Source organism: Melospiza georgiana, chromosome 20 (genome assembly GCF_028018845.1).
Source record: "Melospiza georgiana isolate bMelGeo1 chromosome 20, bMelGeo1.pri, whole genome shotgun sequence".
Lineage (NCBI taxonomy): Eukaryota > Metazoa > Chordata > Aves > Passeriformes > Passerellidae > Melospiza > Melospiza georgiana.
The window spans coordinates 8058893-8085751 of NC_080449.1; the positions used below are offsets into that span (position 1 = coordinate 8058893).

Below are 26859 nucleotides of genomic sequence, written 5' to 3' on the forward strand. Positions count from 1 at the left end.
CAGAAAAATATTTATTTTGTGATCCTCGGTCATTTATTTGAGCTGTGTCACTTAATCTCATTTTGCATTTCTGCTTTTCAGCTACAACAAAATGTAAAAAGAGCTTTAGGCCAATCTATTTATTGCTGTATCTATTCATGAGAGATTTTCATGGGGGGATGAAAAAGGGAAGCATATTAATTCACCTGAGGTAAAAGGCTTCTGCTCATAAAGGGTGGGGATGCTTTTGATGTGAGAAGATAAAAATTGACCAGCTGCTACAAGAAGCATCATCTCCCCTACATTAATGCACTTCTTCCACTGATGCTTGGCTGTCCCCTGCACGAGGAAGAAAAACACATGAAGCAATTCCAACATTTTGAACAACAATGAAGACAAATGTTAATAACAGAATTGCATTTATTTCTATCCGAGTTCCATTGATTTGAACATGAGAGGAGAGTGCAGCTCCTCACACAGCTGCCTTTGAAGAGACACAACAGGCAGTGCTTTTGTTCATCATTAAAAGTTATTACTTTAAAGGGCTGGCTTCACAACAACCAAGAGACACCCTGTTCAGCTCATTTTAGAATAGTTCTTCCTTCTACTGCCAACAGATTTGAATATCCAAGCCTGCCCTGCTGCCTGAAGCACAACCACAGCCTTCCAAGGGCTGTACTTCCACAGGCTCCCAGACACCATCTTTAGCCCTACATCCACCCAGGACACATTGCAAAACCAGACAGCACTCCTCCATCACCACTTTTTGAGAGCTTAACCTAGAAATACTTGCAGAAAAGGAAGGTACAGAAACAGAAAGCAGCACTGGTATCATCTGAGCTAAGTTTGTGTGGAATTTCCTTTTGCACAAAGAGCTGGGAGGGGAACAGGGCAAACCTGTTACACCAGCATGGGCAGGGAAACCTGTCCACACTGAGAGATAGAAATGCTCCACCAGCTGCAGGGAGATAAAGGCCAGAAATACAAGTTTTGTATTTTGATGGTACATTAGAATAAACCACGCCAAAAACTACTACAAGTTATCAAAATTTCTGTGGACAGAGACTCAAGACAAAAACTTTAAAAAGTTTTAAAAATGAGCTCTAGATGTTTCAAGAACAGGATTTTCCCCTATTTTTGACTGCTTTTGTTGTTTAGCCTGAGACTTTCCAAGGCAGAAATTGCTACTTAAATTACTACTTTCAGTTGTGCAGTACCCAAAACAAGAGGGCCTGCAGCTTGGCTGGTCCCTAATTAATAATGTAATTAGCAGTGACAGCAGCATTAAGAGCCCTTTATGCCAAAGTCGATGCTGGAAAGCCCAGTGGGTTCCAGTCCCAAAAAATAATTCCAAATGACACTTAGAAGTTAGATTATGTAGCACTTCTCCACTGAGTTTGCACAATCCATATCTGAGCAGCAGAAGCTGGGGAGGAATTTTCCCTCAGCCAAGCTGAGAACAAGACCATGCAGATCTGCTATCCAGATATGGGCTATTCCTGTCAATTCTCTGTTTATCTCCCCTGTTGTTATGATTCAGAACACTCCCAGATTCAGCTCCAAAACCCAGCTAGAAGCAATTCCATTTTTAGAAAGCCAGGACTTTGTTTAGGAAGCCCCGATCCCCCTTGAAAACAGCCAGATTGGCTGCTAAACGATTGAGAAACCATGTAAAGTAGATACAATAAATCCCTAAACTGCAGTTCAACCGAAACCTCTTTACTCTGTGTTTGTTTACTTATGCAAAGCAAGAAAAATCACAACTCTCAGAGCTGTGGACAAGCACTTCCAGCTTCCAGGACACAGCGGGAAGAGGATGTACCTTTCCCCCCAGAGTTACCACCCTTACAGCTGCTTCCCTTTGATTTTACAATTCTACCCGAATTATTCATGTCCGAGATAAGGAACGTGGATGTCGATTGTAACCTCTCATACACTGGGACCGAAACAGCACCGGGAAAGGAAGGGGACACTCCTTTCCTAGAGGCCATCATCATCATCACAGCTGTTTCCTCTCGGCTGTTACAACACTGCTCAGACCGCTCAGACACAACAGGGGACCGCGGTGCTCTTTAACGCCCCATCAGAGCCCAGAGGGGCCTTATCAAAACCTGATAAACACCTGATAAACCCTGATGGCCCTGGCCAGCCTCACCTGGGGCCTCTGCCAACACCCCCAGCAGTGCATTTAAGCTCTGGCCTGAAAGCCCCGTTGTTTTGCCCGGTGTTTTAGGGGGTCTCAGTCCCAGCCCAGGCTGTGCCTGGCTGTGAATCCTGTTGCTATGGAGCCTGGCTCACATCTGACCTCACCTTACACTGCCTTGTCCTGTGTGTTGTGGTGTGCTGTAATGTCCCATTTTGGCCTTCCAGGTCATTCCCCCAGGTGTGCCTATGCCTCTCTCCCTTCCCCCTTGCCCCCTTGCTGAGTGAGTCCTGTCAATCAGGCTTAACATTCCAGCAAGGCCTCGTGTGGTTGGTCAAGTTCAAAGGATGCCCCTGTGCCCAGAGGTCATTGGCCTGTCTGGGTGTCATCTTCCCCTGAGACCCTGCCCCTCTCACCTGGTTGGTGGCTCACCTGTACCTCCCCTCCCCCTGTCCCTGAGCTTAAAAAGGTGATCAGACCATACAGCCGGGTTCTGTTGGAGCAGTTCCTCACGTTCAGACCTCTGTAACCTTGGAATAAACCTCTGGACATTAAACCCTCCAGCAGAATCCTCTCCTTTTTCTCCTCACCATCACCTGAAGCCATTCCTCCTGAGGTAAACGGGGTTCCTAACAAGCCTGGACTTGTTCAGTGCCCAGCTGCAACCACCAGCAAGCCAAGGTATCTCTGGGGTGACACACCACAGCTGCTGCCTTTGGCCCAGCAGCGAGGGTCAGACCGGCCCAGGCACAATCTAACTGGGAATATTGGGAGCCTTTTCCAATACTGTGGACCTGTCCAGCCATCATCAGGCCATGAGTGCCCTTGGTTCCCATCACCCAAAGTGCAGACGGACTCCCCAGCTCAGCCTTGTCCCTGTCTCATTGCTGTGAACCCAGCATCCCACCTGGATTTTGTCTGCCTCCAGCCCTGAGCCCCGAGCCTGCTCTTCTCCCTTTCCCCAGGGAAAGATCCCGAGTGGTTCCTGCCCTGCTCTGTGTTGATCCTGAGTGGTTCCTGCCCTGCTCTGTGTTATCTTGCTCACCTCCCCTCTCCACACCTGTACCTTGGCTCACAAAACAGAAATTTGCCATGAAATGGCAATCTGGCTCATTCTGTGCTGAGCTGTGCCTGCAGGCTGCTCCTCCATCGTGATTTTCTGACACTGCTGATACCTTCCATCCAACGTCATCAATTCTCCATGATACCCTTAAAAAAACCCCAAACATTCTGTGATGAGTTCAAATTACATGCTTAATTAGAATTAAGGAGTAAAGACAAAGATATCCACGCTAATAATAACTGAGAAAAGCAGACTTACAGCAAAGTGATCTTGGGTGAAAGCTACAATGAAACAAATCAACACCACAATGAAAATGATTGTTACAGCTTATTAATGACAGTCAGAAGCTGCTTTGTATTTTGATGGAGATATAAATTTAAATACAGACATCTTTTAACATACAAATTCTTAGAAAAATGTATAGCCAAAGAAAATAAACATGTTATGAATTCTATTTTTTTGTTCCTTTTGTATAGGTAATTGGGGAACTTACAGGTACCACAATATTCTAACAGCTGGCAAAGAAATATTGAAAAAAACCAAATATCTTCAGAAAATTTCCATTCTGTTGCATAAAAATCCCTGATTGCTAGGAATCATCCTCAGGCTAAGGATGATTCTGGTTCTGAAGGGAGCTCCTAAAGGAAGCATTCTCAGACTAAAAAAGGCTCTGCAGGTGAACCAAATCTCAGAATTATTGGGGAATTTTTGACCACTCAAGCAGTCAAAGTGCTCCTGATATTTGTTATCGGCACAAAATGCTCCTGATATTTGTTATCAGCTGCAGCTGTGGTTGCAAGCAGCTGTTTCTCAGGAGTCAAAACTCCCCAGTTTTCCGAGGTGGTCTGTGCACAGGGATTATAAAATTTACAATCTTAAAAATAAATAAATCAAAAAACCGAAAAAAAAAAAAAAAAAACCAAAACCCGCAGCTTCCCCACCCCCGGCCAAATTCCAAGAAAATCTCTAACCGGAGTTTCCTAGAATAAATGATGCGATGTTTGCAGGTCCGTGGGTTTTTTTCAAGCTGTGTTGCAGTGCCAGGGCTGATGCTGCCAGGACATCTAGTGGCACACAAAAGTACTGCCCAGAGAAAGAACATTACTAGAAAAACAGATTTTTTTAAATTTTTTTTTCATGCTTCCAGATATTTCCTGGTACCAGTCCAGGTTTCTTTGGCTCTCGGTGAGATTTCTCTGTTTGTTTTTTTCACCTAAGAATATACATGGAGGAAGTGAAATTGTGAGAAAAAAATGTACAGGAATATCTGAATCATCTCTCTAAATAAAGATGGGATATACTATAAAATCTTGATAAAATAAAGGTTAAAGCCATTGATTTTTCTCTCCCTTTTCACCCTCAGTTGCCTGGTCCAGTCCCGTTATTTATCAGAACTTGTACAGCTGTTACTCCACACACTGACAGGGAAAATCATAATATCTGAGTTTTAGGAGCTGAAAGCACAAGGCTCCTCACTGAAAAATTAGATTTAGTGACATTGATGGATTCCCATTGCATAGTCTTCCAATTGGTTTTTTTCTTTAGCAATGTGCCATCCAAAAAGCCATTTTAATTGCCCCTATTCATGTTCACTTTGCTTCTTCTGTTATTTTGGTTTTGAGCAACAAGTCATGGAAATCAGGCCCAATATAAATTTTATTTTATTTGTAAATGTGACTACAACTACTAGTTTAAATAGGTGCAAAATATTTGAAATGGGTGCAAAACTAATCCTGTAAAGCAGCAAAAAACCCCTTTGTTTGTCACATATTTTTCTGGCTATATTCAAAATCAATACTTTAACCCTGGCTTTAAATAGAAAAGCAATTTTCCTGTTGTTTGGACTACCTGATGTTCAGACGTCTGCTGTTGCCATAGCTCCCAGGAAGAAGCTGGAACTTGCTGGTAGATCCACGGCTGAGCTGGAAACAAGCACTTCACCCCTCCCTGTAAACAACCATCCCACAGCTCCCTGTGGACGATGCTGCAGGGCTGAGGTAGGGAGAGCTTCACTCTTTTTTGGGGTTTTTTATTTTGCTGTCACCCCACAGAGGCTGATCTGAGGGAGGCTCAGGGGGTTCTTTTTGGCCACCGTGCCCCTCTGAGCCCCACGGCCATGGGGGGACCCCACACCCAGGGGGGACCCCTGTGCCAAGGGGGTGCCAGGGCTGGGGAGGGACCAGCCCAGGGCCTGGGGGCTGCCATGGCCCTCGTTGAGGGGCTGATCCGGCCTGGGGGGCACCGTGGGGAGCAGCCTGTGGGCAGGGGGAACCCAGCAGAGCCTCAGGGGGAGAGAAAAGGGCGGGAAGCGCCGTCCCCACGGGGAAAGGCTGAGGGAGATGGGGGTGCTCAGCCTGGAGGAGGCTGTGGGGAGACCTCACAGCGCCTGACAGGATTTGAAGGGGCTACAGAAGCCGGAGAGGGATTCTTCGGTAGGAATTATAGTGACAAGGCAAGGGAAAATGGGTTCAAACCGAAAAGAGGGAAAATTCAGGCTGAATACCGGGAGGAAATTCCTCCCTGGGAGGGCGGTGAGGCTTTAGCTCAGATCGCTCAGGGAAGGCGAGGCTGCTCCCCGGGAAGCGTTCCGGGCCGGGTTTGGGGGGTTTTTGGGGCCCCCTGGAGCAGCGGGAGGTGTCCCTGCCCGGGCACAGGGTGGCACTGCCCGAGCCCTCAGCGCCCCCCAGCCCCAACCCCTCCATGACTCCCTGACAGGAGCCGGCCCCGCCCACCGCGGTCACGTGACGCGCCCCGCCCGACACGTGACTCGCCTGACCCGGAAGTGGCGCGCGGGGGACGCTGACGCTGGAACAAAGATGGCGGCCCGCGGCGCTGGGGCCGTGCTGGGGCTGCTGCTGCTGCTGCTGCTCCGCGCGGGCCCGGCCCGCGCCCGCGTCCACCACCTCACCCTCAAAGTAAGGTCTGCGCCGCCCCCGGCCCCGCTGGCTCGGCCCCCGGGTGCCCTGAGGGGAGCGGTGAGGCCGGCCCGGCCCCGCGCATCTCCCGCAGGCCGGGATTGCTCTCCCCACGTCTCTCTCTCCGTTCTGCTGCGTGCCCCGAACCTTCTTTCTCTTCGCTTCTCTCTGAGCTCTCCCCCTGCGCCTCAGCCTGCCCGGGCCCCGCCGTGCTCTGCTTTTGCCGTTTTCCTCCCGCGTCCCCCAAGTCCCGTCCCGCTGTTTCTGGTCGCCTGTTTGGGTCGCGGGTAAAGCCTGAGGGGCCCGAGCCGCAGCAGTGTGAGGGTGCAGCTGCTTCCCCTTTTGTTAAAACCCGTGTGATAAGAGAGAGCCGAACGTGGGCTGAGGGAGAGCTTTCTGAAGGTGGATTTTGGTTGAGTTTCCTTTCCTGCAGTGCCTTGGTCGCTGCGAAGGGTGTTTGGCTGCAGCTGCTGTGCCCTGAGCAAGCCGTTGGTAGAGGCTGAGGAAATTGGTGTTGGCAGCTTTGTGTTTTGTTTCCATGGACTGCGGGGTGTGCCGTGAAGGGTGATGTGTTCGGCTGTGACTGTTTGAGAAGAATTGGTTGTTCAGGGTTGATGAGGAATGCTGGAGGTCCGGGTGAAGGTGTGCTCTGCCTGCTGTGCTGTGCCTGAGCCCCTGCACAGCTGAGGGACACAGGGGCTGTGGGACAGATGGGTTCTGCACTGGGGGGATGCCCCTTAACACTTCTGTAGAGCTCGTGGAAAGCTCTCTCAATCTTCAGCATTTCAGTTTTGTTTTGGTTGTCAACAGCACGCAGTATTCTGCCAGTAGAAACATTGGAAGGGATCATAAAGTGGTAAATGATGGGTCCTGCTTTGCTTTTGGAGTTCAGGGAGAATCCAGGACTTTGCAGCCTTTGGGATACAGTGATTGTTGGAGGTGTTCATGTCTTACTTGTGGGGAATTCTCCAGACTGTGTAGTTGTTTAAGGTGCAGCCACAAGAATATGTGAAGTAAACTTGCTCCTGCAGCAGTCAGTGAGGAGCCTTGTGCTGGTTTTGTTATTGTTTTGAGGGATTTGTGACAAACAGTTGAGCACTGAAGGATTTCTCCTGGGAGGATTCTCTAACTTTTAGTAGAAAACTTCCCAACTTGCCTCAAGCCAGTGTTCTCATGGCCTTTAGTCCCTGTTGGGGACTGCCTGGATCAATTACTGAATGCTGTTGGGTTTTTTTTCCTCTCAGAGTGGGGAATGGGTTTGGTTTTGCAGGTGTTTTGTGCAAGTTGCAGCACAAACTTGCTGTGAGAAGCAGCAGTGAGTTAATGCCCCTGCCCACCTGCTTTACAAACAGCTTCATTGTCAGAGCAGTTGAGCTTTATTGTCAGGGCAGTCTCTCCCTTCCTCCTTCATCCCCTGCTTTACAGCCTCTGTGTAAACACCAGCTCCAACAACCGAGTCCTTTCACAATGAAATCTCCTGTCTGCTGTTCTTGCCAGTGGCTCCTGCTTTGCTTGCAAGTGTGCATTGACACTGAGCCAAGCTAAAGGCCACAGTTCTGTGGGAGTGTTTGATATTAAATTTCCTCAAACAAGCTGTTATTCCTTCATTCAGAATAGCTTCATTCTTGGATCTTTGTAATTACTGTGCCTATGCGAAGCTTTCTTGTTGTCAGAAAACAAGCCACAATCTGAGCAGTTTCCAGTTCTAAAAATAACATTTTATCTTTATAGAAGTGTACAAAATAGGGTTTTTTTTTGCAGTAGAGAAATTATTTGCTTGAATTTTGCTGTTAGACTGACCTTGCCGGAGAAGCTCCTTAGCAGCAATTGTTATCAGCTTCATTAGTTTAATGAGATATGTTAAAAAACCCAAAACACCTCAAGTAACAAAACCTGCCTCCTAAAAAAAAAAAAAAAAAAAAAAAACCCAAAAAACAAAAACAAACAAACAAAAAAAAAACCCTACAAAAATTGGAAGTTATAGAAGACCAACAGAGACAATTTTCAGAAGATTCCATAAGTAGCTGCAGTTGAAATGTTTCTCTTGACCAAAAGCAAAGCCTTTTTCAGACATGGAATTATAGAGAAGATGCTGGTTTTCAATGGTTGCTTGTAAATACCTGTGGCCTTTCAATGTTGATAAGTTTCAGACTTCAATAGCTCAAAAGGCTGAAAATACCTTTCACAATAATTCATTCAGTCTTACACAAATTACAAGCCTTCCTGTTAGTCTCACAGCAATAATAAGATTCTTTCCAGGTAAGGCTCACCAGTCTCTGGTGGAACTTTCACTGCACTGACAATGTAATCTCAATTAGGTTTAGGGTAAAATGGTGGAAAATATTTTTCTGCACATTCTGAGCTACAGAATCGTGGATTCCACTTCCCTGTAACCTTATTCAGATATTGCAGCATTACTTTTTATCCTACAGGAGTGAAAGAACTGGGGAGATTTTTATGGAAACAAGCTTGAGAACTTTGGGTATTGGTTTGACTGTAAGCTGTTAGTGATGAGTCCCAGATCATCTCTCCTCATTGTAAATGCATCCTATGTCAATTAAATTAATGTGTGTATTAACAACTTGGATGCTGAAGTATTCACTTGTATGGCTCACACCTTTGTTGTAAACTTAAATATTTCTAAAGTGAGTAGTTGAGTTATTATAAATAAAAGCTGGGTTTTTCCAACCCCATTAGTGAGCCAAAGTCTTGAGGCTGTCAATATGTGGAGCAATTGATGCTCTTGCTGTTGCTTGGTGGCAACTGGTGACAGAGTGTGTGTGTGGGATCGTGTAAAGCTGAAGGATTTGTGAACTAAATCTGTAAACTCTAAGCACTCCAAGCTGAGATAAAGCCAGGGAGGAAAGTGCTGTGTGTTGTATATTAATGATCTGCTGGTGGTGGGGAGCATGTCAGTAAATTACAGAGTAAATCACTTCAGCTGAGCTGAGGAGCTCTCACAAGTGCTCTGGGTTGAGCAGCTGCCTCTGGACACATTTCAAGGTACAAAACCGTGTCCCCCTCAGAGTCACCCAATTCTCCTCTGTCCATTTGGGGTTAAATACATCTGATGTGCCCTGTGAAGAGCCAGGATGAATTTTCTGTCCTGGCTGGGAGGTTCATGGAGTGCAGTGTTAGAGGAACCAGGGGGGCTCCTGTTTCCAGCACCTTCCATGGCCCAGAACCCTCAGACAGCAGAGCTCCAAACTCTGTTAAACACAAAATCTGCTGCAAGCCCTGGGGCACTTAACTTTGCTTTCCTCTTCTGAGCATCAGGGGAACCATCTGGTTATTTGCCAGGTGAACTTGATTCTATTAGGGTGATCTGATTAGAGCTGGATTCCAGGTTAGCTGTGGCAGGATGTGTCCTGCTGTTCCACTGAGGGATGTTTACCAGGCAGGAACGTTTTGTGCAGAGGCGTCAAAATCAATACTGGGGCAGAGAGAGAAAGAACTTCTTGTACTTGTACAGTTCAGAGCTCAGGCTTCCAGGCCTGTCTCCAGAACAGTGTGCCTTCAGCAGCTGACTTCTCTTTTTACACAATTCTGCAATCTGATTATCTTTTCCTAGAAGAAGCAGGAGGAAGAAACATATTTTAATTGTTTTTTATTGCCAACTTGTCAAGTGTTTTAGATTCCATTTTAAATTTTTGATTGCAAATGTTTTAGATTCCATTTTAAATTTGCTTTTTGTTTTCAAATGTTTTAGATTCCATTTTAATTTTTTTTTTTTTATTTCTGTTGCCTTGTTTCTGCTTTTCTTCCACTTAATGACCCAGTAGGTTTGAGGGACCAGCTGCGGACGTTGGATGTGACCTTTTGTCATCTGATGTGGCAGCTGTGTGTGACGTCAGCTGCTTTTCATCTGAGGTCCTTCGTGGCCTCCTTATGTAAAAAACAAAATTAAAGCTCACTGTACTTGAAGCTTTATAAGCTGAGCAGGGCATGAGAAGAGATCAATTGCTATGGTTTCCTTGTCAGACTGAGAGGGAGGAAATTATTCTGCAGCTAAACTGGGAGCAGAGGAAGGGATTCAATTTTTCCTGCTAGAGAAACCAACCCAAATATTCTGGTTTTGGTATTTATTCTCTTTTTATTTTTTATTTATTTTATGCCAAAAATCATTTGGAGGTGTGGGACTATATATAAAACTTAATTTTCACACATAGTTTTCCAGTGTATTAATGTTTGCCTGTCCAAACACTGACCCTGCCCACCACTGATGATCTGAGGTGGTGACAATGCACTTGCTAAACACTTGGCCAAACCCCAGCTCTTGGTTAGGCAAGATCCCCAAAGTCTATTTCCTCTTCAGTCTGTGGCAATGACAGCAGCCACAATTTAAACAATAGCTGACTTGATGTGTCTGCAGTCACATTGGGGGATTTTGCTGTATGCTGTTTAATCAGTGATGCCAGAATTTTACTTGAATATTTCCTAGTAGCATAGCAAGTCAGTAAGCAGAAATATGTCTGTTAAAAGTTCTTGCTGTTCAGGTTATTTTAAAAGTTGGTCCATTCCAGTGAAATAGTTGATTACATCTGAAGGTATCTTAAAGAAATGTGCTGTTTACATATTTATATATTTTGCATGAATATTCAAGTGTCAATCACTTCCCCTGCTTCCCCTTTGCTGCAGCAGATGACTCTGCATGTGTTTGTAAACTTGCTTTCCTTTCTAACAGGATGATGTGAGGCAGAAAGTGCACCTGAATACCTTTGGTTTCTTCAAGGATGGTTTCATGAGTGTGAATGTCAGCAACCTTTCCCTGAATCCAGAACCAGGCCCTGATGAGAAGGACAGTTTATTAGTGAGTTCCTCCTGTGAAATTGCCCTCCACTTGTCTGAGCTGTCAAATCCAAACTCTTGATGCTGTTGGCTTTGCTTCCCAGCATGAGCCAACGATGAGGATCTGTGTATTGAGATTTATCCCTGAGCACTCTCCTTTCTGCTGTAGGGATGAACCTTTAACTTGTTGGATGTCTGCTGAACTCAATGCACACATCCATAACTTACATTGAACATCAATTTCCTAACAGTCTTCTGATGAGTTTTTTCACACTATATCATGTTGCTTTGAAATTCAGCTTGTTTCAGTAGGTTCCAGAACAGTGACAGTCTTATTTTTAACAGAACTCTAATATTACATGTTATACAGCACATTATATTAGGGATTTTAAAAGAGATTGGATGACATACCTGAGTTCTTCCTCTGCTGCACAGTTTCACTTCTTCATTATAAAAGTATTAAGTCTTTTTGTCAAGCAAAAATGTGGGGAATAATACTGAAATAAGTTAAAATGTTCAGAGACAGAAGATTCTCCAGATTTAGTTTGGGTTTGAATCATGGTTTATTTTTTCTTGGTGGATATGGATGAGTTTGTTACATTTGAATGTATTGGTGCTGAGAAAATACTTGAATTCCACCTTAAATGTAGATTAACTTGTTTAGAAAGCAATATTTATGACTCTTTCAGTAGTGGTTTGGCTTCCATTTGACAGATTCTTCTCACTTGTCTCCTAGGTGGGGTTCAGCTTGGACCGAACAAGGAATGATGGTTTCTCCACTTACCTGGTAAGAGGAAGGGAAGTGAGCTTGCTTTTCTAAGATCTCATAGTCTACCAGACTCTGGGGATGGCTGGAAGAAATAAAAATTAAAAAAAGAATTGGGGGGGGGGGGGCGGGCTTTAGACATGGGCAGGATGGATTTACAACTTGCTGGACTAGGAATGATAATCTCTACCTGGAGGACAACATGTCCAGAGGGCACTTCAGAGGTGTTGTGTTCATCTTACCAGGATGAAGAAGTGGATTATTGTATCTTGAACAAGACTCCAGAGCCAGATGTCTCTGTTGTAATTTTACTTCTGGACATCCAACATGAAGTGTGAGTAAAGAATGTAAAAGACATTTTAAAGTTACTTCTTCAGTTGAGGATAATGTCACACTTGAGATTTTTTTAGGGGCTTGGAAAGCATCTGTGCATGTAGGTTGTTTTTTTTTAAGGGGTTACATGACAGTTGAGAGGAGGTGAGTGTAAAAGTAAAACATCTGCAGTATAAAATGGTCCAAGAATTCTTCCTGTATATTGGAGGGTAAAAGGACAGCAGGCAAAAACAACCTACCTTAATTGTCCTGAATGAGCTTAATGAGCTTTGATTTCTTGAGTCATTTTTGCACTCAATGTGAAATTTTGTTTGTCTTGAATTATCTTTTATTATGGAAGTACCTTCAAGTCTGAATTGCTTCCCTTTGCAAGAGCTCATGTGTGGTAACATAATTTCTAGTGAGACTCTGCTTACCAAAGCTGAAGAAACTTAATTTTCTTCATCTGCTCTTGTATTTCATGTAGGGGTAGAGTGTGACTTTTCCCACACTGATCAGTTCTGCTGTGAGTCATGATCTGGTTCTTGCTTGTTCTTTGTGGTACAAAGCAAGTTAAGACAAGTTGATTTTCCTTAATTGGGTATATGGCTGTGACAACCTCTTTAAAAACATTGGTTTACTTTAATTTTGTAATAAAATCTCTTTGTTTCTTTAGTGTGAAAGTACAGTTCTCTTCAAAAGCTGCTTCTTTGTTACCTAAAATTGTATTTGTATCTGAGGAAAATGGTACTGCCTTAAATACCAAGCTGCTAAAAACTTCTGAACTGAGCAGTGATTCTGATACAAGTCCTCAAAAGACCAGTGAAAATACAGGTAATGAAGGTAAGCCATCTAAACCTGACCTGTGTGTGCTCTCACTGCTGATTCCTCATTGCTGTGCATCCAGCACTGAGTTGTGGTCACATTCTGGGGTCCCCTGGGGCAAGAACTTAATGTACATCCTGTGTAACCTGTGCACAGAGCTGCCTGTGGGGCTGGAGTCTCCTGCTCAGTGATTTGTGTTCACCACTCCTGTTGATCCATCAGAGACAATGAGTGTTGGAGACCTTCAGTGCCTCTGAGGAGGGGCTCACAACTTGCTTGGCTTTTGTCTGGCAAAAAGAAGGCTAAAGGGGGAATTTTATGGCCACCAACCAAAGTTGATGAAAGGTTAGGAGGACAATTTCAAGCAATTTTTAGTAGTGGCACATGATGTCTGTTTCTCTTTATTAAGTCTTGAATGTCTCAGATGGGATGTTAAGACAGAAAATAAGTAAAATAAATAAGATTTCTTTCCTAAATAGGTATTCGAGTATTGTAGCAGATCATTTGTGCAATCCAGTCTCCATATTTTGTGGTTTTAAATGCTTGACAAAGGAAAACCAGGGCCAACATGATGCAGCTGACACAAGTCAAAAGCTGGATTTGTCTTCAGGAGTCCAACATTTCTATGAGCTGTGTCTGTCTAAAGAGTTGAACTCCTATCACTTAGAAACTATGGGGAGGGAGGAGTAATTGTCCCACTAATCTTTCTAGGAGGCACAAGCCTTTGTCTGGCTTCCAGACCAGCAGACAAAATAATTTTATAATCTCAGCTCTAATGGGATTAGCTCATGTTATCCCTTCCTGGCAGAGTTTAGACTGCTGAGCAGTCTGAGTCTGTCTTGGCCTCACATTCCCCAGCTTTGATACCATTCAAAAGCTTGGACAGCTGTTGTAACAAGTCAAGAACCAAGGGTGGATGGCACTGAGAGAATGGATCTGACAGCTAAAGTTTTGCTTTCTCTGGTGTAAAAAGTGTGGACAGTGCACTGAGGTGTGGGAGCCAAAAGCAAAGCTCAAGTCTTGAACTTTTGCTTCCTGGTAGGAAGGGATGACCTAATGTTTGAAAAGCTTCTTGTAGGAGTAGAGTCAAACTGTGAACTTGACATGCTGCTCTACTGAAGGCTCCTGTCACCTCAAGTTCAGGGGAAATGCTGACCCAGCAGGTCACCTATGCTTTTGTGGGTTTTTTGTTTGTGTTTTTACTGGGAGCTTAGTGGAAAGCTGTGAATTTATTCCTTCCTCATATGGAAATTAGGATTTCCATATGTTTGTCAGGCCATGTATTAATGCTCAAATTGAGATTTGTCAGTGAGGTTAACAGTGCTCAGTCATAACATAAAAAGTCAGAGCTGTGGCTTGTGGCTTTAGGTCACCTGCCTCTGGTCACTCTCACCAGAGAGGTTGGAAAGATTTCTGGGGTAGATTTTTGTAGGAGGTGTAAGAATAGGGAGTCATATCCTGGAATGTGAGGATGCATTCAGAATGAATGCTGGCTGTGGGAAGAGTCCTCTGAGAGTAAGGAGAGACTGGGGCAGCATTTCTGTCAATGATTAATTAGCTGGGAAACTGCCACGCAGACAAGTGTGGGAAGGTGTGAGCGAGGTATTGACAACGTGGTGGTTTCTGAGGGTGTCTAAATGCAAACACTAAATGTACCATTAATACTTTTATCTCTAGATAAGGAGTCCAAACAAAGTACAACATCCTCCAAGGTAAGAAACTATCTGGAGTTCTCTTTCACAAAGACCCTGGGGGGATATTCCAGTAGAATCATAGCAGAAAGGTGGAGAGTATTTGCTATTGCTCTCAGCCTCCACTGTAAATATACAGAATGCAAATTTTATTGTCTGCTTGATGTAGCCAAATGTTTTAGTTACCTGCTTAAGAAAATCTAAAAGTCTCTTTCCCTTTTCCCAGGACATGATAGAACAACAACATCCTGTACGCCATGTCCAAGGAATTTTTTCATTTCAGGTAGGGTGTCTGCCAGTGTCTAAACTCAGTTCCTTCACTGTCCTGCTTTGGAAAAGTGAAAGTCTGGGATATAGATGTCTCTCTGATAGCAGGAGTTTGCCTGAAAATTTACTGAGCTAAGCATCAGTGATGGAAATCTTTCTTTATAAGTTGTGGGAGCTGCTTTTAAATTGGCTTTGTTGTGATGCTGTTCTAAATATCATAGTCTATGAGGCTCAGCATATGAAAGTTTACTGTGATAGTAGTGCAGATTGCTGATAACAAATAGCTGTGACCTGACTGATGACTCAAGGCAAGATCCTGTGTATGAAGCCAGATTAATGCTTTGTTTGAGCACCCTGGTTCACTTGTGATGGTTGGTTACTACAAACACATTTGAAATTCTGTTATCTGACACAGATCTCATTTCCAGAGCTATCACAATTTGCATAGTTGGGGGAGGAACAGAAAAGCTGCAGGGTGGGTATAATAAAAAATTTATGCTTTGCCATGTCAAATATATTATATTTGTGGGCATCTTTTCTCTGTGCTGAACTGAGTTAAGCACTGACACTTTAACAGGCTTGGATTACCAGAGTGCATAGTCCTAGACAGGTGCAACGATTTTGCATCTGGAGTTCTGTTGAAGCTTCCAGATGTGCTGCTATCCTCAGAACAGTCTGTATGCTCAAGGGAACCAGCTGACCTCAAATGACTGACTTCTTTCATGCTTCAGTAGAGATGACTTCCTACCAGGGCAACCCTGTTGTGAATGGGAAGAATGCTGACTTCTCTATTCCTTATTTTCAGTTCTATTTTAACATCAGCTCGGACAAACAAGAAGGTCTCTACAGCCTGTATTTCCATAAGTGTGTTCGTGAGAAAGGGCCAGCTAATGATCAGCAGCTGTTTAGTCTTGATGTGAGTATGGCTTCTGAAGGATAATTAACTTGTTAGCTTAGACTACAACATCCAGCTTCCAGCTCCAGCTTGTAACCAAGCACACGCTGCACATGAGTGCACATATGGGGTGGGAAGTGATTCAGAATTGTGTGCCAGTCTCTGCAGTGGCATTTCTGAAAGAAGTGACTACTGTAAAAATAATTAAAATACTGTTTTTGCAGAAATGCCTGAAAGTCTGAAGGCTGAATGTAGGCTGGGTTCAGTCTACAGAGTTGTGACCTGATGCTGTAATGAGATGGGAGCTGCATCAGCTGCTTGTGTTTTGCTGCGCTCAAAAGTCACTTTTCTCTTTACATGATTGCAGATATTAAGGCTGTTGCTGCAATGTAAATTGTTGGTATTTGAATTCAGTGTTTTTGCTTTTTCTGGCCTAATTAAAGATGTGTTTTTATGGTGTTAGATACACATCCTAAAGGCAATATGTTCTAGCAAATGCCTCATCTCTTTTGATGTACAGGGGTTTGTTCCTATGTGGTTTTGGTTGCTATCAGAGCTTTCTCTTTTTTCCCTTTCCTGTGCTCATGCTGGTGTGTAATGAGCTGGTCTGATATGAATCCTCTCACTGACTGAGGTACCTCAGCCACATCAATCCCTGAACTGCTTTTTATGTGTTTGTGTTAATGCTATTGCAAGGGAACATGGACGTGATAAAACTTAGCAGCCCTAATTTGACTCAGACTACTTCAGAGCTGCTTCAGAAGTTACAGGTTTAGAAGACCAGCTTTCATAAATTGCTGTGTGGGTCACTTTGACCCACTGAGGAAATTGGAAAGAGAACAAAATGTGGATGATTGGTCTGCTGGGGTGTACTTAGAGATGCAGGAGAGCTTCAGTGCTTCAGACCAGACTCAATGCATGATTTTATTGAAGTCCTAGCACATATGACTAAGCCACTCAGGGGTATAAATAGAATGCTAAATAGTACTTCTGTTTTCTCAGTCACAGGAAAATAGGGTGGCAGCCCATTGTAGATATTGTTTCTGAGTCAAAGGTGGACAATTTGTGACGTTTGCTAGAGAGAACAACTTATTCTTTGGTAAAATTACCTTTCTGAATTATGTTTCATAACCAAAGCATTATTTTCCAAGGAGATTATTCTGGTGGGAATAGTTTTGCAAAATGTTTTGAGATTCTTAATGACGAAGGATAGATTTTGGTTTTGTTTTCTCTGAGACTCATAAGAAAGCTCTTCAGAAAAGCTCATGTTAAATGAGTGAATTTGATTGCAGAATGTAATTGTTAACTCCATGCTTTAACAAAATGATATTTTTTCCAACTGCACACGTAACACACCTTTAATATTCAGATAGATGTTACGGAAAAGAATCCTGAAAGCTACCTCTCAGCAGGTGAAATCCCACTGCCAAAACTTTACATTTCCATGGCTCTCTTCTTTTTCCTGTCTGGGACTGTATGGATCCACATACTTCGGAAACGCAGGTAGGTTCAGGGTCTGTGACAAGTAGGGGCCAACCTTGTGTGGTTTTTATTTTTCATTCCTCTTCTTGTAATGCCCAATTCACAGTCAGATTTGATCACCTCAAACTCCAAATCTGGCTCAGGTTTGTATGCTTAATACAAATAGTTTATATTTGAAAACTGTTTCAGTCAGTATTGTTGTTGCAGACTGTCATTCTAAAATTCTCAAATCTTATGTTGAAAGTTCTTCAGGTAGTGTACATATTGTGGCAAAAATAGACAGGAAATTGCTGTAGCTGATGTTAAAAGGAGAAGACTTTGGAAATAAATAGTGAGAAAAATTTCATCACTTTACTTCATTTGGGAAATGGTAAATTATGGCAGTAGAGAGCCATAAATATCTTGATTGTGTTTTGAATTATGTTTAGCAAATTTTCTAACAGTTAAGAGATATATATTTATATATATGTGGGATATTATGTTTATATATGTGGTATATTCTTATTAGTTAATAATTTCAGTTATCCCAACCAGTAAAAATCAGGGGTTTAGAACATGAGGTTGAAATATTGCTCAGGATGTGGCAGAAACTTGGAAGGGAATTAAGGGGAATTTTTTTACACTGATGGTCAGCTCAGCCTGGAAGCAACTGCTTGACACTTACAGGTTTAAAAAAAATATGAAATGTTTACTGCTGGCTCTTAAGTAATGCTCTTCCTTCTTTTTTTTTCCTTCCTAGAAATGATGTCTTTAAGATCCACTGGCTCATGGCAGCCCTTCCTTTCACCAAATCATTGTCCTTGGTCTTCCACGCGGTGCGTGCAGCATCTCTGCCTGAATTTGTTCAGCTAGGAAGGAGAAACATGGAATCCAGGACATGCTGTTAGGGAAATCTGCTTTGGAGAGAGCACAGTGGGAGGAACAACTGGTCTTAATACTGAAGCATTACAACTGAACTGCAGCTCTTTAGTGGAAGTGTTGTTTTTATCAGTAAATTATAACTTTAAATGCAAGATCGTGGCCTGAAGTGTTGAAGCAGCAAGGGTTGGGGGTTTGAGTGAATTTCACAAATTTTAATGTTTTGGCCATCTGCAGTAGGCCTGAGAGCTTGGGCTGTGCTGCTGCTTCAGCTCCAGGGCTTGCAGTAAATATTAATAAATGAAAACCCTGTTTGTAAAATTCAAAGGCAAGGAAGTATTATGGTGTATGACAACAGACCTCGCCTTATCAGCTCTAAGACTTTCCATAGATAATGTCTCTGTTGAGTTGTATTGACTTTCTACTGGAAATATATCTCATGAACAAAGTAATGACAAGCATTTAATCCTTCAGTGTTTGTGCCAGCCATGTTCATGCCCACGGTGTTATACCTGCTACAAATATTTTTGGAGTCTAATGAAGTGAATCTGGCTTCCAGTGAAAATGAAACTAGCAAGCCTTTAGTCACCTAAAGCAGCTGAACCTGAAAAAAAAAGAATGAAAAAATAGGTTTCAACTGCAGTTGTTTCACTGTAGTTAAGCAGGGGAGTTGTGTGGGAAGGATGTAGATTGTACAAGATACATCCACTGGCACTTGGGAAATAGAGCAAATGGAAATGATCTCATTGTTGCTAAACAAAAGTAGAATGTGTTGGGAGGAAGTACTCTCTGAGTGTGACAGAGCTGGGTCTGTACACACTGACTGCAAAGTGAAAGTGGCAGTGGATGTGGAGCAGACCTGTTTTTAGAGGGTGGGGTGTCAAAAGCAGCTTGTACAGTGCTGTGTTTTCTGTTTCCAGATCGACTATCACTACATCTCTTCTCAGGGATTCCCCATCGAGGGCTGGGCTGTTGTTTATTACATCACTCACCTGTAAGTATGTCAGAAGATTGATGGGATAGATTCAAATTGCTACTGGGGCTTCTCCCTCCTGTAGAGAGTGGGAAATCTTTGTTCTCATGCAGACCACAGTACCAAAGGCTCAGCAATCAGCCCTGTGTGAAGGGGAAAGCTCCACTTACAGAGGGCAGCTGCAGAGAATTGGCACCTCTGTGGGTGGAGGAGTAAAAGGATAACAAATGCTTTACTTTTCTTTGTTCACACTAATATTCAAGTATCTCATTTGCTCCTGGTGTGAATGGTAAGTGGATACAGCTGTCAGTATTTGCTGCTGCTCACAATGGTGAATGGATGACTCCCCAAGGAAAAGATTGCATATATTGTGAATGAAGTCTAATATTGCTCTGTGATACGGAGTTGTAGCAAGTACATCTGCTTCCAGATTGTGGCATGGATAAGTGTTTGCCAAAATTATGGATAGGGAAGCATTTGTTTGGGTTTGTGGCTTTATTGGCAGTGGGAGAAACCTGGGCAGCAGAGGAAGTGTGATAAAATAAAATAGTCTCTCACTGCAGTGTCTGTTTCTTTTCCAGACTGAAGGGAGCTCTTCTGTTCATCACTATTGCCCTCATTGGCACAGGCTGGGCTTTCATTAAACACATCCTGTCAGATAAAGACAAAAAAATTTTCATGATTGTCATCCCACTTCAGGTGAGGACTGAGCTGTGCTCATACTTCCTGTCTTGTGGGACAGCTGCTTGTGCAAACTGGAGAAGGCTGTGAAAGCTTCACACAGTACCATGTAGTTCTTGCTTGTATGAGCCTATTGGCTATTTCCTAGTCCAGAAGTTACTGTATTTCTCCCAATTTTTCTCCCATACTGAGCATGAGATAATAGTGATCAAAGAGTTTCAGCAAATGAAAACTGGCTGTAAGGAGTGGGACAAAACCTGGGCTGGAAAACAGTGCTGAATAAATAGAGGAAATGAATTATAGTTGTCACTGCTGAAATGCTTGCTGAATGTCTTAATGAAATAAAAATTGGGAAAAACAAGACTTGTAAGGTCTGATGGGTCTGAGGGAAACATTGCCAGTGTTCAGAGTGCTCAGTGCTGGTCTCCTACTTAAGGAACTGAAGTACATAGGAGAACAGCACTTTTGTTTGTTGTTTTATGTAGAAGAGATTTTCTGCCTTTCCAGATGCAAGCCCTTAGCAGAAGTGTATATAATTAGTGATTGAGGCTCTTACAGAGCTCAGGTGGGGAGTACAAAAGATGGTCAATGACCAGTCTGAATTACTGGCTTGATTTAGCATTATGTATTTTCACTATTGGCTGTGTGTGCCACACAGTCCTATATCTGTGTATCAAAAGTAAATTTTGCTCCTTCTTATCTCAACTGACACAGTAGATAAGGCACAGTATATAACAAAAGAACATTTCTGAATGTCAGCAGGAATAAGTTCTCATCAGTTTCATTTCTGTAAAATTTATGAAGATGCTGCTGAACATATGACTTTTAGATGTAGAGCTGCAGAAAACTTACTGATGGTACTGGCTGGGCTTTTGCTGAATTGGCACCCACCTGTAGTGGCTCCTTGGGCAGTTTCTAAACCAGAACCTTGCCTTGTTGTGTAGGTGCTGGCAAACGTGGCCTACATTATCATGGAGTCAACAGAGGAGGGGACAACTGAGTATGGACTGTGGAAAGAAATCCTTTTCTTGGTGGACTTGCTGTGCTGTGGAGCCATCCTGTTCCCAGTGGTATGGTGAGTTGCTGGATGTGGGAAACATGTGAACTAAAGACCATTGACAGCTCTTCCAAAGCAGAAGAGCTCTGTGGTCCTGTGGAGTCAGGCATTCTGTCAACTTTTATATCAGCCTTAACATTTCAGTCTAGTGCTGTGGAAGATGCTCCTTTTGGGGATGTTGGAGTGGGGATAAGGGAAGGTGGGTGACAGTTTAAATGTGGCCAACACTGTGCAGGCTGTAGGTGCTTTTGAGACTTGGAATTTTGCAGAAGTGTTGACTCTCTAAATTGAAAAAAATGGGATTTGATTTCACTGACTGAGATTAGATACTTGACTGCTAAATTTCCAAACAGAAGGGCTGTCTAAGATCAGGGCTGCCTTCAAGCAGAAGCTGCATGTTTTTTTGACTGTTTATAAGAAATAATCCCACAGGGAGCATCTCCCCGCCCTTCCTTCCACTCTACTTGGCAGGGAATAATGTTGGTTATATAAAACTCAACCAAAACACAGATAATTCAGATAAACACTATTGTTGCTGCTTGCCAGTTAGCCAGAACATTTATCTTCTAAATGCATTTTGTCTTAATTGGATAAACAGCTGGGTTTAAAGGAGGATGTCAAGGAGCTTCTGGCTCCTTGGTTAGTAAACACAGAATATTCCTCTTTTTCTCCAGTATCTCCATTATTTTTTTTCTGAAATGCAGATTATATAAATGTCTGGTAGCATGGCATCACTCTAGAGTGTAACTTTTGAGTTTTTCAGAGGTGTGGCTCAGTAGATGGAAATAAACTCCAGCTTTGCTTGTGAAGGTGGGTTTCAGCCCTTCTCTTCCCTGCACACTCCTGGTGGCCTTCTGCCAAGGCTGGGAGATCTCTTCCAGGAAATTTGCTCTACCCACGTGTCCTTCCCCTTGCTCCAGTCAAAATGTTTCAGCTCTGAGGTTGAGGAGCATTTGGCAGTGGTAAATAAAAGCTGAGAGACTCAATCTCCTGTGATAAAGGTGACTCCTGCAGTCACAGTTCTTGTTACCTAATTCTGGGATCTCTATGCCTAACCTAGTGAGGTGTTGGTACAAAACTTATTTCCATAAAGGAATTGTATCTGAAAAATAAATGTGAGCTGTCTTGTGACTGTTTATGGTGTGCAACCAGTGTTCCTGCATTGCCATGGTGCCAACATAAGCTGGCAGTGAAGCCCCTGACATAAAATCCTGCTCCTTTTTCCTCTGGATAGTGTCACTGCAGCTGGTGGGATGACTCATGTGAGCAAGGTGACTAAGACTTGGCCCCTGAATTTACATTCCTGCAGGGTAGTTTCTGTTACATAAGTTGCCTATGTAGATATGTAAGCTGTAATCAACTATTTAAATGAAAAGACCTTAAAAGAGCAGTAAGATGCCAAATGCTTGGCAGTACTTTGAAGAGTAGCTCAGCTTAATTGTACAAGTGGAAAGCATTATGCTGGAAAATGCCCCAGTTTCTCACTCTGCTCCCTCCCTCCCACAAAGCCTTCTGTAGGCTGAAGTAGGTTTTAGCAATCTGCTTTCTTAATCCCAAGGAAATGGAGGTACTTGAGCTGACTGCCTGAGCTGGGGGCATGAGGGGTGTGCAGTGCTAAGCACAGTTAATTAAGATCATACTCCAGCCATAAAGAGCTAACAAAACTTATCAGTGATCTAGAGAACTGCTGTGAAGAGGGAGTGTAAAACTTATCATTCATCTATTCTTTATTTTTAGGTCAATAAGACATTTGCAAGAGGCTTCAGCAACAGATGGGAAAGGCAAGTAATCTGTATTCTTTCTCCTCTTTTATGCTACATGTTATAATGCCAGAATTTCAAACACTTGATGCTGATGTAAAAACCAAGCTAAGGCTGTACATCTACACTGTATTAGTGCCCCTCTGCTTTTCCTCAGTGGGCTCAGGGGAATAACTTTTGGAAAATTATCTTTTTCCTGTATTGCATTAATTATCAGAACTACAGTGTATAACCCATTCTCTGCTCCTTGCACAGCCCTCAGTGCTCAAGCTAGACATGACATCTAGAGCAAATCATCTTGACACATTTGCCATTTTTTCCTCACTTGAGTGTTCAGAAACAGAACTAGAAATGAATTCCAGAATTGCTGACTATTAGCCAAATAGACCCACTTATTTCAATTTCTGCAGAAATGTATTCCTGACAGAATAGAGGGAAATAAACTTCATTATGAAACAAAACATAACTTGGCATTCAATATAGCACAGTCCCTGACTTGTCCATGTTTGTGCAGCAGCTCCAAGGGCTGCCTGGGGAAAGTGGAATTATGTTTATTGTAGCACTGAAAAGGAGCTGATGGATGGAAAGGCCAAACATGGCTGCAGTGGAATGTACTTTTCCTGCCTTATCTGCTCATTTCTTCTGGATTAGGTCCTTGGATACAAGCTGTGGAGCACAGCACTGGCTTCCTTGGAAGCAGGCAGTCTTTTCCATCTTCTGTCATTCTGTGGTTTACTCTCCAAAGTTTCATCTGTAGAAAGTCATTTGTTGGCAACAGCCTTTTAACTTCAGTCCCATCCTTCAGCTCTTGGCTCTCCTTTCTGGAATTCTGTAGCCAGGTCTGGATACTCTTCCAGCCTTTTCCTTGGCTTTCACAGACACTTCTGCACTTCACTGATTGTAGGTGAAGTGTAAGGCTGGGTACTGAACTTACAGATTAGTTCATTTTCTGCCATCTGTTAAATTGAAACAATACTTTTGATCACCCTAGCATGCTTTCTTGATGTTCCAAGCTGTTAAAAAAGCCACCAAACAACAGCCCTACAAGTTACCTACCCCAAACCTAATGGTGGAAAATTGCTAATTTCTAATAGAAAGAAATGTTTAAAAGGTCAGTTATCAAAATAATATAAATGTTATTGGTAGCTTTCTTATCAGTGCACTCACTTGGGTTCAGTGATTTACTGGTGGATTTGTTTTACCTTGCCCACTGAACATATGTTCTGGAGTATTTATGCTCTTACCTTTGATAAGTTCAGATTTCCTTGAAGCAGCCTGTCTGCTGAACCAAGGACTTCACACATGTCAGGCCTGGTTCTTAGCTGAGTGACCATGGATCTGTGTCCTGGTGGTGAGCACACAGGAATTAATGCTTGTAATAAAGACAGAAACCCTTCAGGTCTGTGTGGCCCCACGTGATCCCCTGTACCTACCATGGTTGTTATCACAAGGTGGTGCTGTGGAGTTTGATAAAGCTCAGACATGCTGAGAAGGAGAGAAGTGAGGTGGCCATAGCAGGGATGTTCAGTGTATAGGCTCAGCCTGTCCACTGTCCCTCATACCAGGTGAAATCCAGATCTGAGTAAATCCAGGCAGTTCTATAGGATGCACTGTGGTGTGTAAAAAATGTGGAAGGAAAAAAATTTAATTAATTAATTGGAGAGGAACTGGCTGTGTCTTTACAGCCAGTCAGTGCTATGCACAGTAACACTTAAGGTCTGGGTTAGTCCTGTGTTTTGTGTTGTTCTCCATGGGTGATGATGCTCTTTATCCTGAATCTCACCTCTGCTGTTCCCAGCTTTACATACTGGTGTTGCCCTCTGGTTGTGCAGAGCCTGCAAGTTCAGTAACTGTGTATGCTGGGGGACTTAGCAACTCTGTTATGCTACACTGATAATAAAAGAATAGCTAAGGAATAGATTTTCAGGGCAAACATTGCTCAGGCTGAGAGCAGATTGTGGCTGCAGTGCTGGGACTCACTTGAGAAGCACAATCTGGTTGGACTATTTAGGGGCTGTTGGAAGGAGCCCACGGGGAGCAAGTGAATGGCAAAGTGATGCCAGCAGCAGAATGTTATCTAGTGCTGTCATGCTGCTAGTGTGGCTGGTTGAGAAAACCAAAAGTGATTTGGTTGCACTGTAAAGAAGTGAAATCATTCATGTTAGGCTTATCAATGAATTCTTTTCATCAGAACCACATGCTCTGTAAGCTTCCTTTGGAGCTTCTGTTCTTCAGAGGGGCTGCTTGATGTCTCAGCTTCTCGTGGGAATAAAAAATAGAATCAATGCTTACTATTAAATTACAAGCATTTTTTTCCCCTGCAGTTAAAGGCAGTTTTTTCCTGAAGTAGTAAAAGTTACTGGATTTTCTCATTCTGCAGTTTAAGTGTCCCATGGTTAGAGCTGGCTGGGTTGTGTGCAGACACTGCTAGCTGGGCTGCCCCTGCCTGCTGGGATTTATTGCCTAGTCAAGGGCTGCTCTCCCTCTTCTCTCACACAGACTTCATTAACTTATAGGAATTGGGGAATTACATGCTACACATTCAATTGCTGTTTTTCCTGGCTGTTTTTCCTGTTTCAATTCCTGTTTTTCCCGAGTCTTCTGGTGATGTCCTTACTGGTGACAAAGAACCTAAGGAAAATTATTCTTTCTTCCTTGCATCTGTTAGGACTAACAACTCCAGGACTTCATGGCTCAGTATCCTGGTGGTGTTGCCTGCCTGTTTGTCCTGCTCTCTCCCAGCTGCTTCTCCACCTGTTTATTAGGTAGCAGTGGCCTGGGTCAAGTGGCAGCTATGACTGGAGTGTGACTGGATTAGGAATGAAGCAGATTTGGATCTACCAGACCTTTAGTCTGGGCTTGTCATAGGCCTTTGTTTTAGCAACATACAATTAATAACAAAGCTTGTTGTAAGTGGCACTGATTTGGAGTCACTAGCTAATAGTAATTTAAACTAGATTAGATATTTTAAAAGAAAAACAAAGTGGGAAAGCTGGAGAAATGAGTCTAAAGCCATAATTATCCAGGGAGACCTTACATACCCAGATGCTGTGGATTGCTAGTGAAGAGTAGGCAGGGCACAGTGCTATGGCTGAGTTTGAGCTGCCTGGTTGTTTGCTTTTTTCCCTTGAAGGTAATCTTTAAAGCAGTATATCTGACCTACACAGGCTTCTTATCTTGCACAGCAGTGGGCGTAAACATCCCATTTTTAGAATCTCTTTTCCTCCCCTTTTGAAATCGCCACCTTCAGACTTAAGCAAGTGCTTAGCTACACCTTTGATCTGCCACTATATCTTCCTTCAGGTGGGAGCCTTTGCTCTCTGTCCATTTGTAGATCTGCATTGCAAATGTCTTGCAGATTTAAGGAAATCAGCCTTGCAAACTGACCTAGAATTGCCCAGCCTGCAAAGCTGCTCAGCTGCCACCACCTTGTTTACAGGCATCTCGAGAAAAGAGAGGGAGTATGTATATAATTTATACATCATTTTTGTTTGAAACTCCCAGTTTTTGGTCACTGGACCAAAAGGTCTCATAGCACACTCTTGTGATCACATCCTGTGTTGTTTGAGGGAGGAATGGGGTTGGAAAGCAGTTTATTGTGCTCTTACCTGTGTGTTTGTGATGAGAGATGTGACACAGCACAGTTGGATCATGGGTTGCTGTTTTCCTGGAGCACTGCAGTTAGAGTTGGCAGCAGAATTAGGGAAATACATGGCAGCCTGTTGCTCCCAGGCATCATTCATTGCCTGTGCTCTGTGCAGTGGGCAAATGATGATTAATGCTTTTGTGCTTGCCCCCATGTCAGGAAAAACCATTTGCAGTATTCAGTGTCTTCCTGCTGCTGTGCCATGAAAATGCTGTGAACAAAGAGCCTGGTCCTGTGTGGTGCAGAGCAGCCTGTGCTTGCCTGGGCTCAGCACCACTTCCAGGTGCCCCAGAGAGCTGTCCAGGGTTGATGTGGCAGCTCTGTGCTTATCCTGTGCTTTGGACTTTCATCTGACCCTGGTGGAGCAGTTTTGTGCCAAATGGCTGATGTGGTTCAGGACATTCAAGATTAACAAGTCTGTGCCACCTTCTGTGTGACACTGAGCCTTGCTGTATCTGTCTGACCTCTTCTTTCTAGTACAGCAATGCTTTTAAGCAGAGAGCTCAGGCTGTCATCTCAGAGCTGATTTTTCAAGGGTTAGATCTACATGTGCTGCATCATTGGGGGAGAGCAGAAAGCTTCCATTTACAGTTTGATAATGGCACAAATCACATCTCAAATGCATCAGCGTGAGCAGGGCAAGCAAAGCATTGAGGAAATACTCTCAGCTGTACCTTGAGCACGTTCACAGGCTGCATTATGGTTTTTCTTTATGGATTGTATTGTCTGGGCTCAAGCTCCCTGCACCCTCAGCTGCA

General features: G+C 43.3%; 1 protein-coding gene across 3 annotated transcripts in view; it reads left to right on the top strand.

Moving 5' to 3' along the window:
* The first annotated feature begins 5984 nt into the window (after positions 1-5984).
* GPR107 (G protein-coupled receptor 107) overlaps positions 5985-26859 on the top strand; it is a 39271-nt gene continuing 18396 nt past the window's right edge. For 2 of the 3 annotated variants that reach the window (XM_058038000.1, XM_058038002.1), the window contains exons 1-14: positions 5985-6100; positions 10785-10910; positions 11625-11675; positions 11900-11988; positions 12643-12809; positions 14469-14503; positions 14709-14765; positions 15555-15665; positions 17014-17147; positions 17866-17941; positions 18905-18978; positions 19539-19656; positions 20583-20713; positions 22433-22476. In XM_058038000.1, coding sequence (XP_057893983.1) covers positions 6002-6100; positions 10785-10910; positions 11625-11675; positions 11900-11988; positions 12643-12809; positions 14469-14503; positions 14709-14765; positions 15555-15665; positions 17014-17147; positions 17866-17941; positions 18905-18978; positions 19539-19656; positions 20583-20713; positions 22433-22476 — 1312 coding nt within the window. In that variant the 5' untranslated portion in view covers positions 5985-6001. The remainder of the gene's footprint in view (positions 6101-10784; positions 10911-11624; positions 11676-11899; positions 11989-12642; positions 12810-14468; positions 14504-14708; positions 14766-15554; positions 15666-17013; positions 17148-17865; positions 17942-18904; positions 18979-19538; positions 19657-20582; positions 20714-22432; positions 22477-26859) is intronic. The other variant, XM_058038001.1, reaches the window with a different exon arrangement.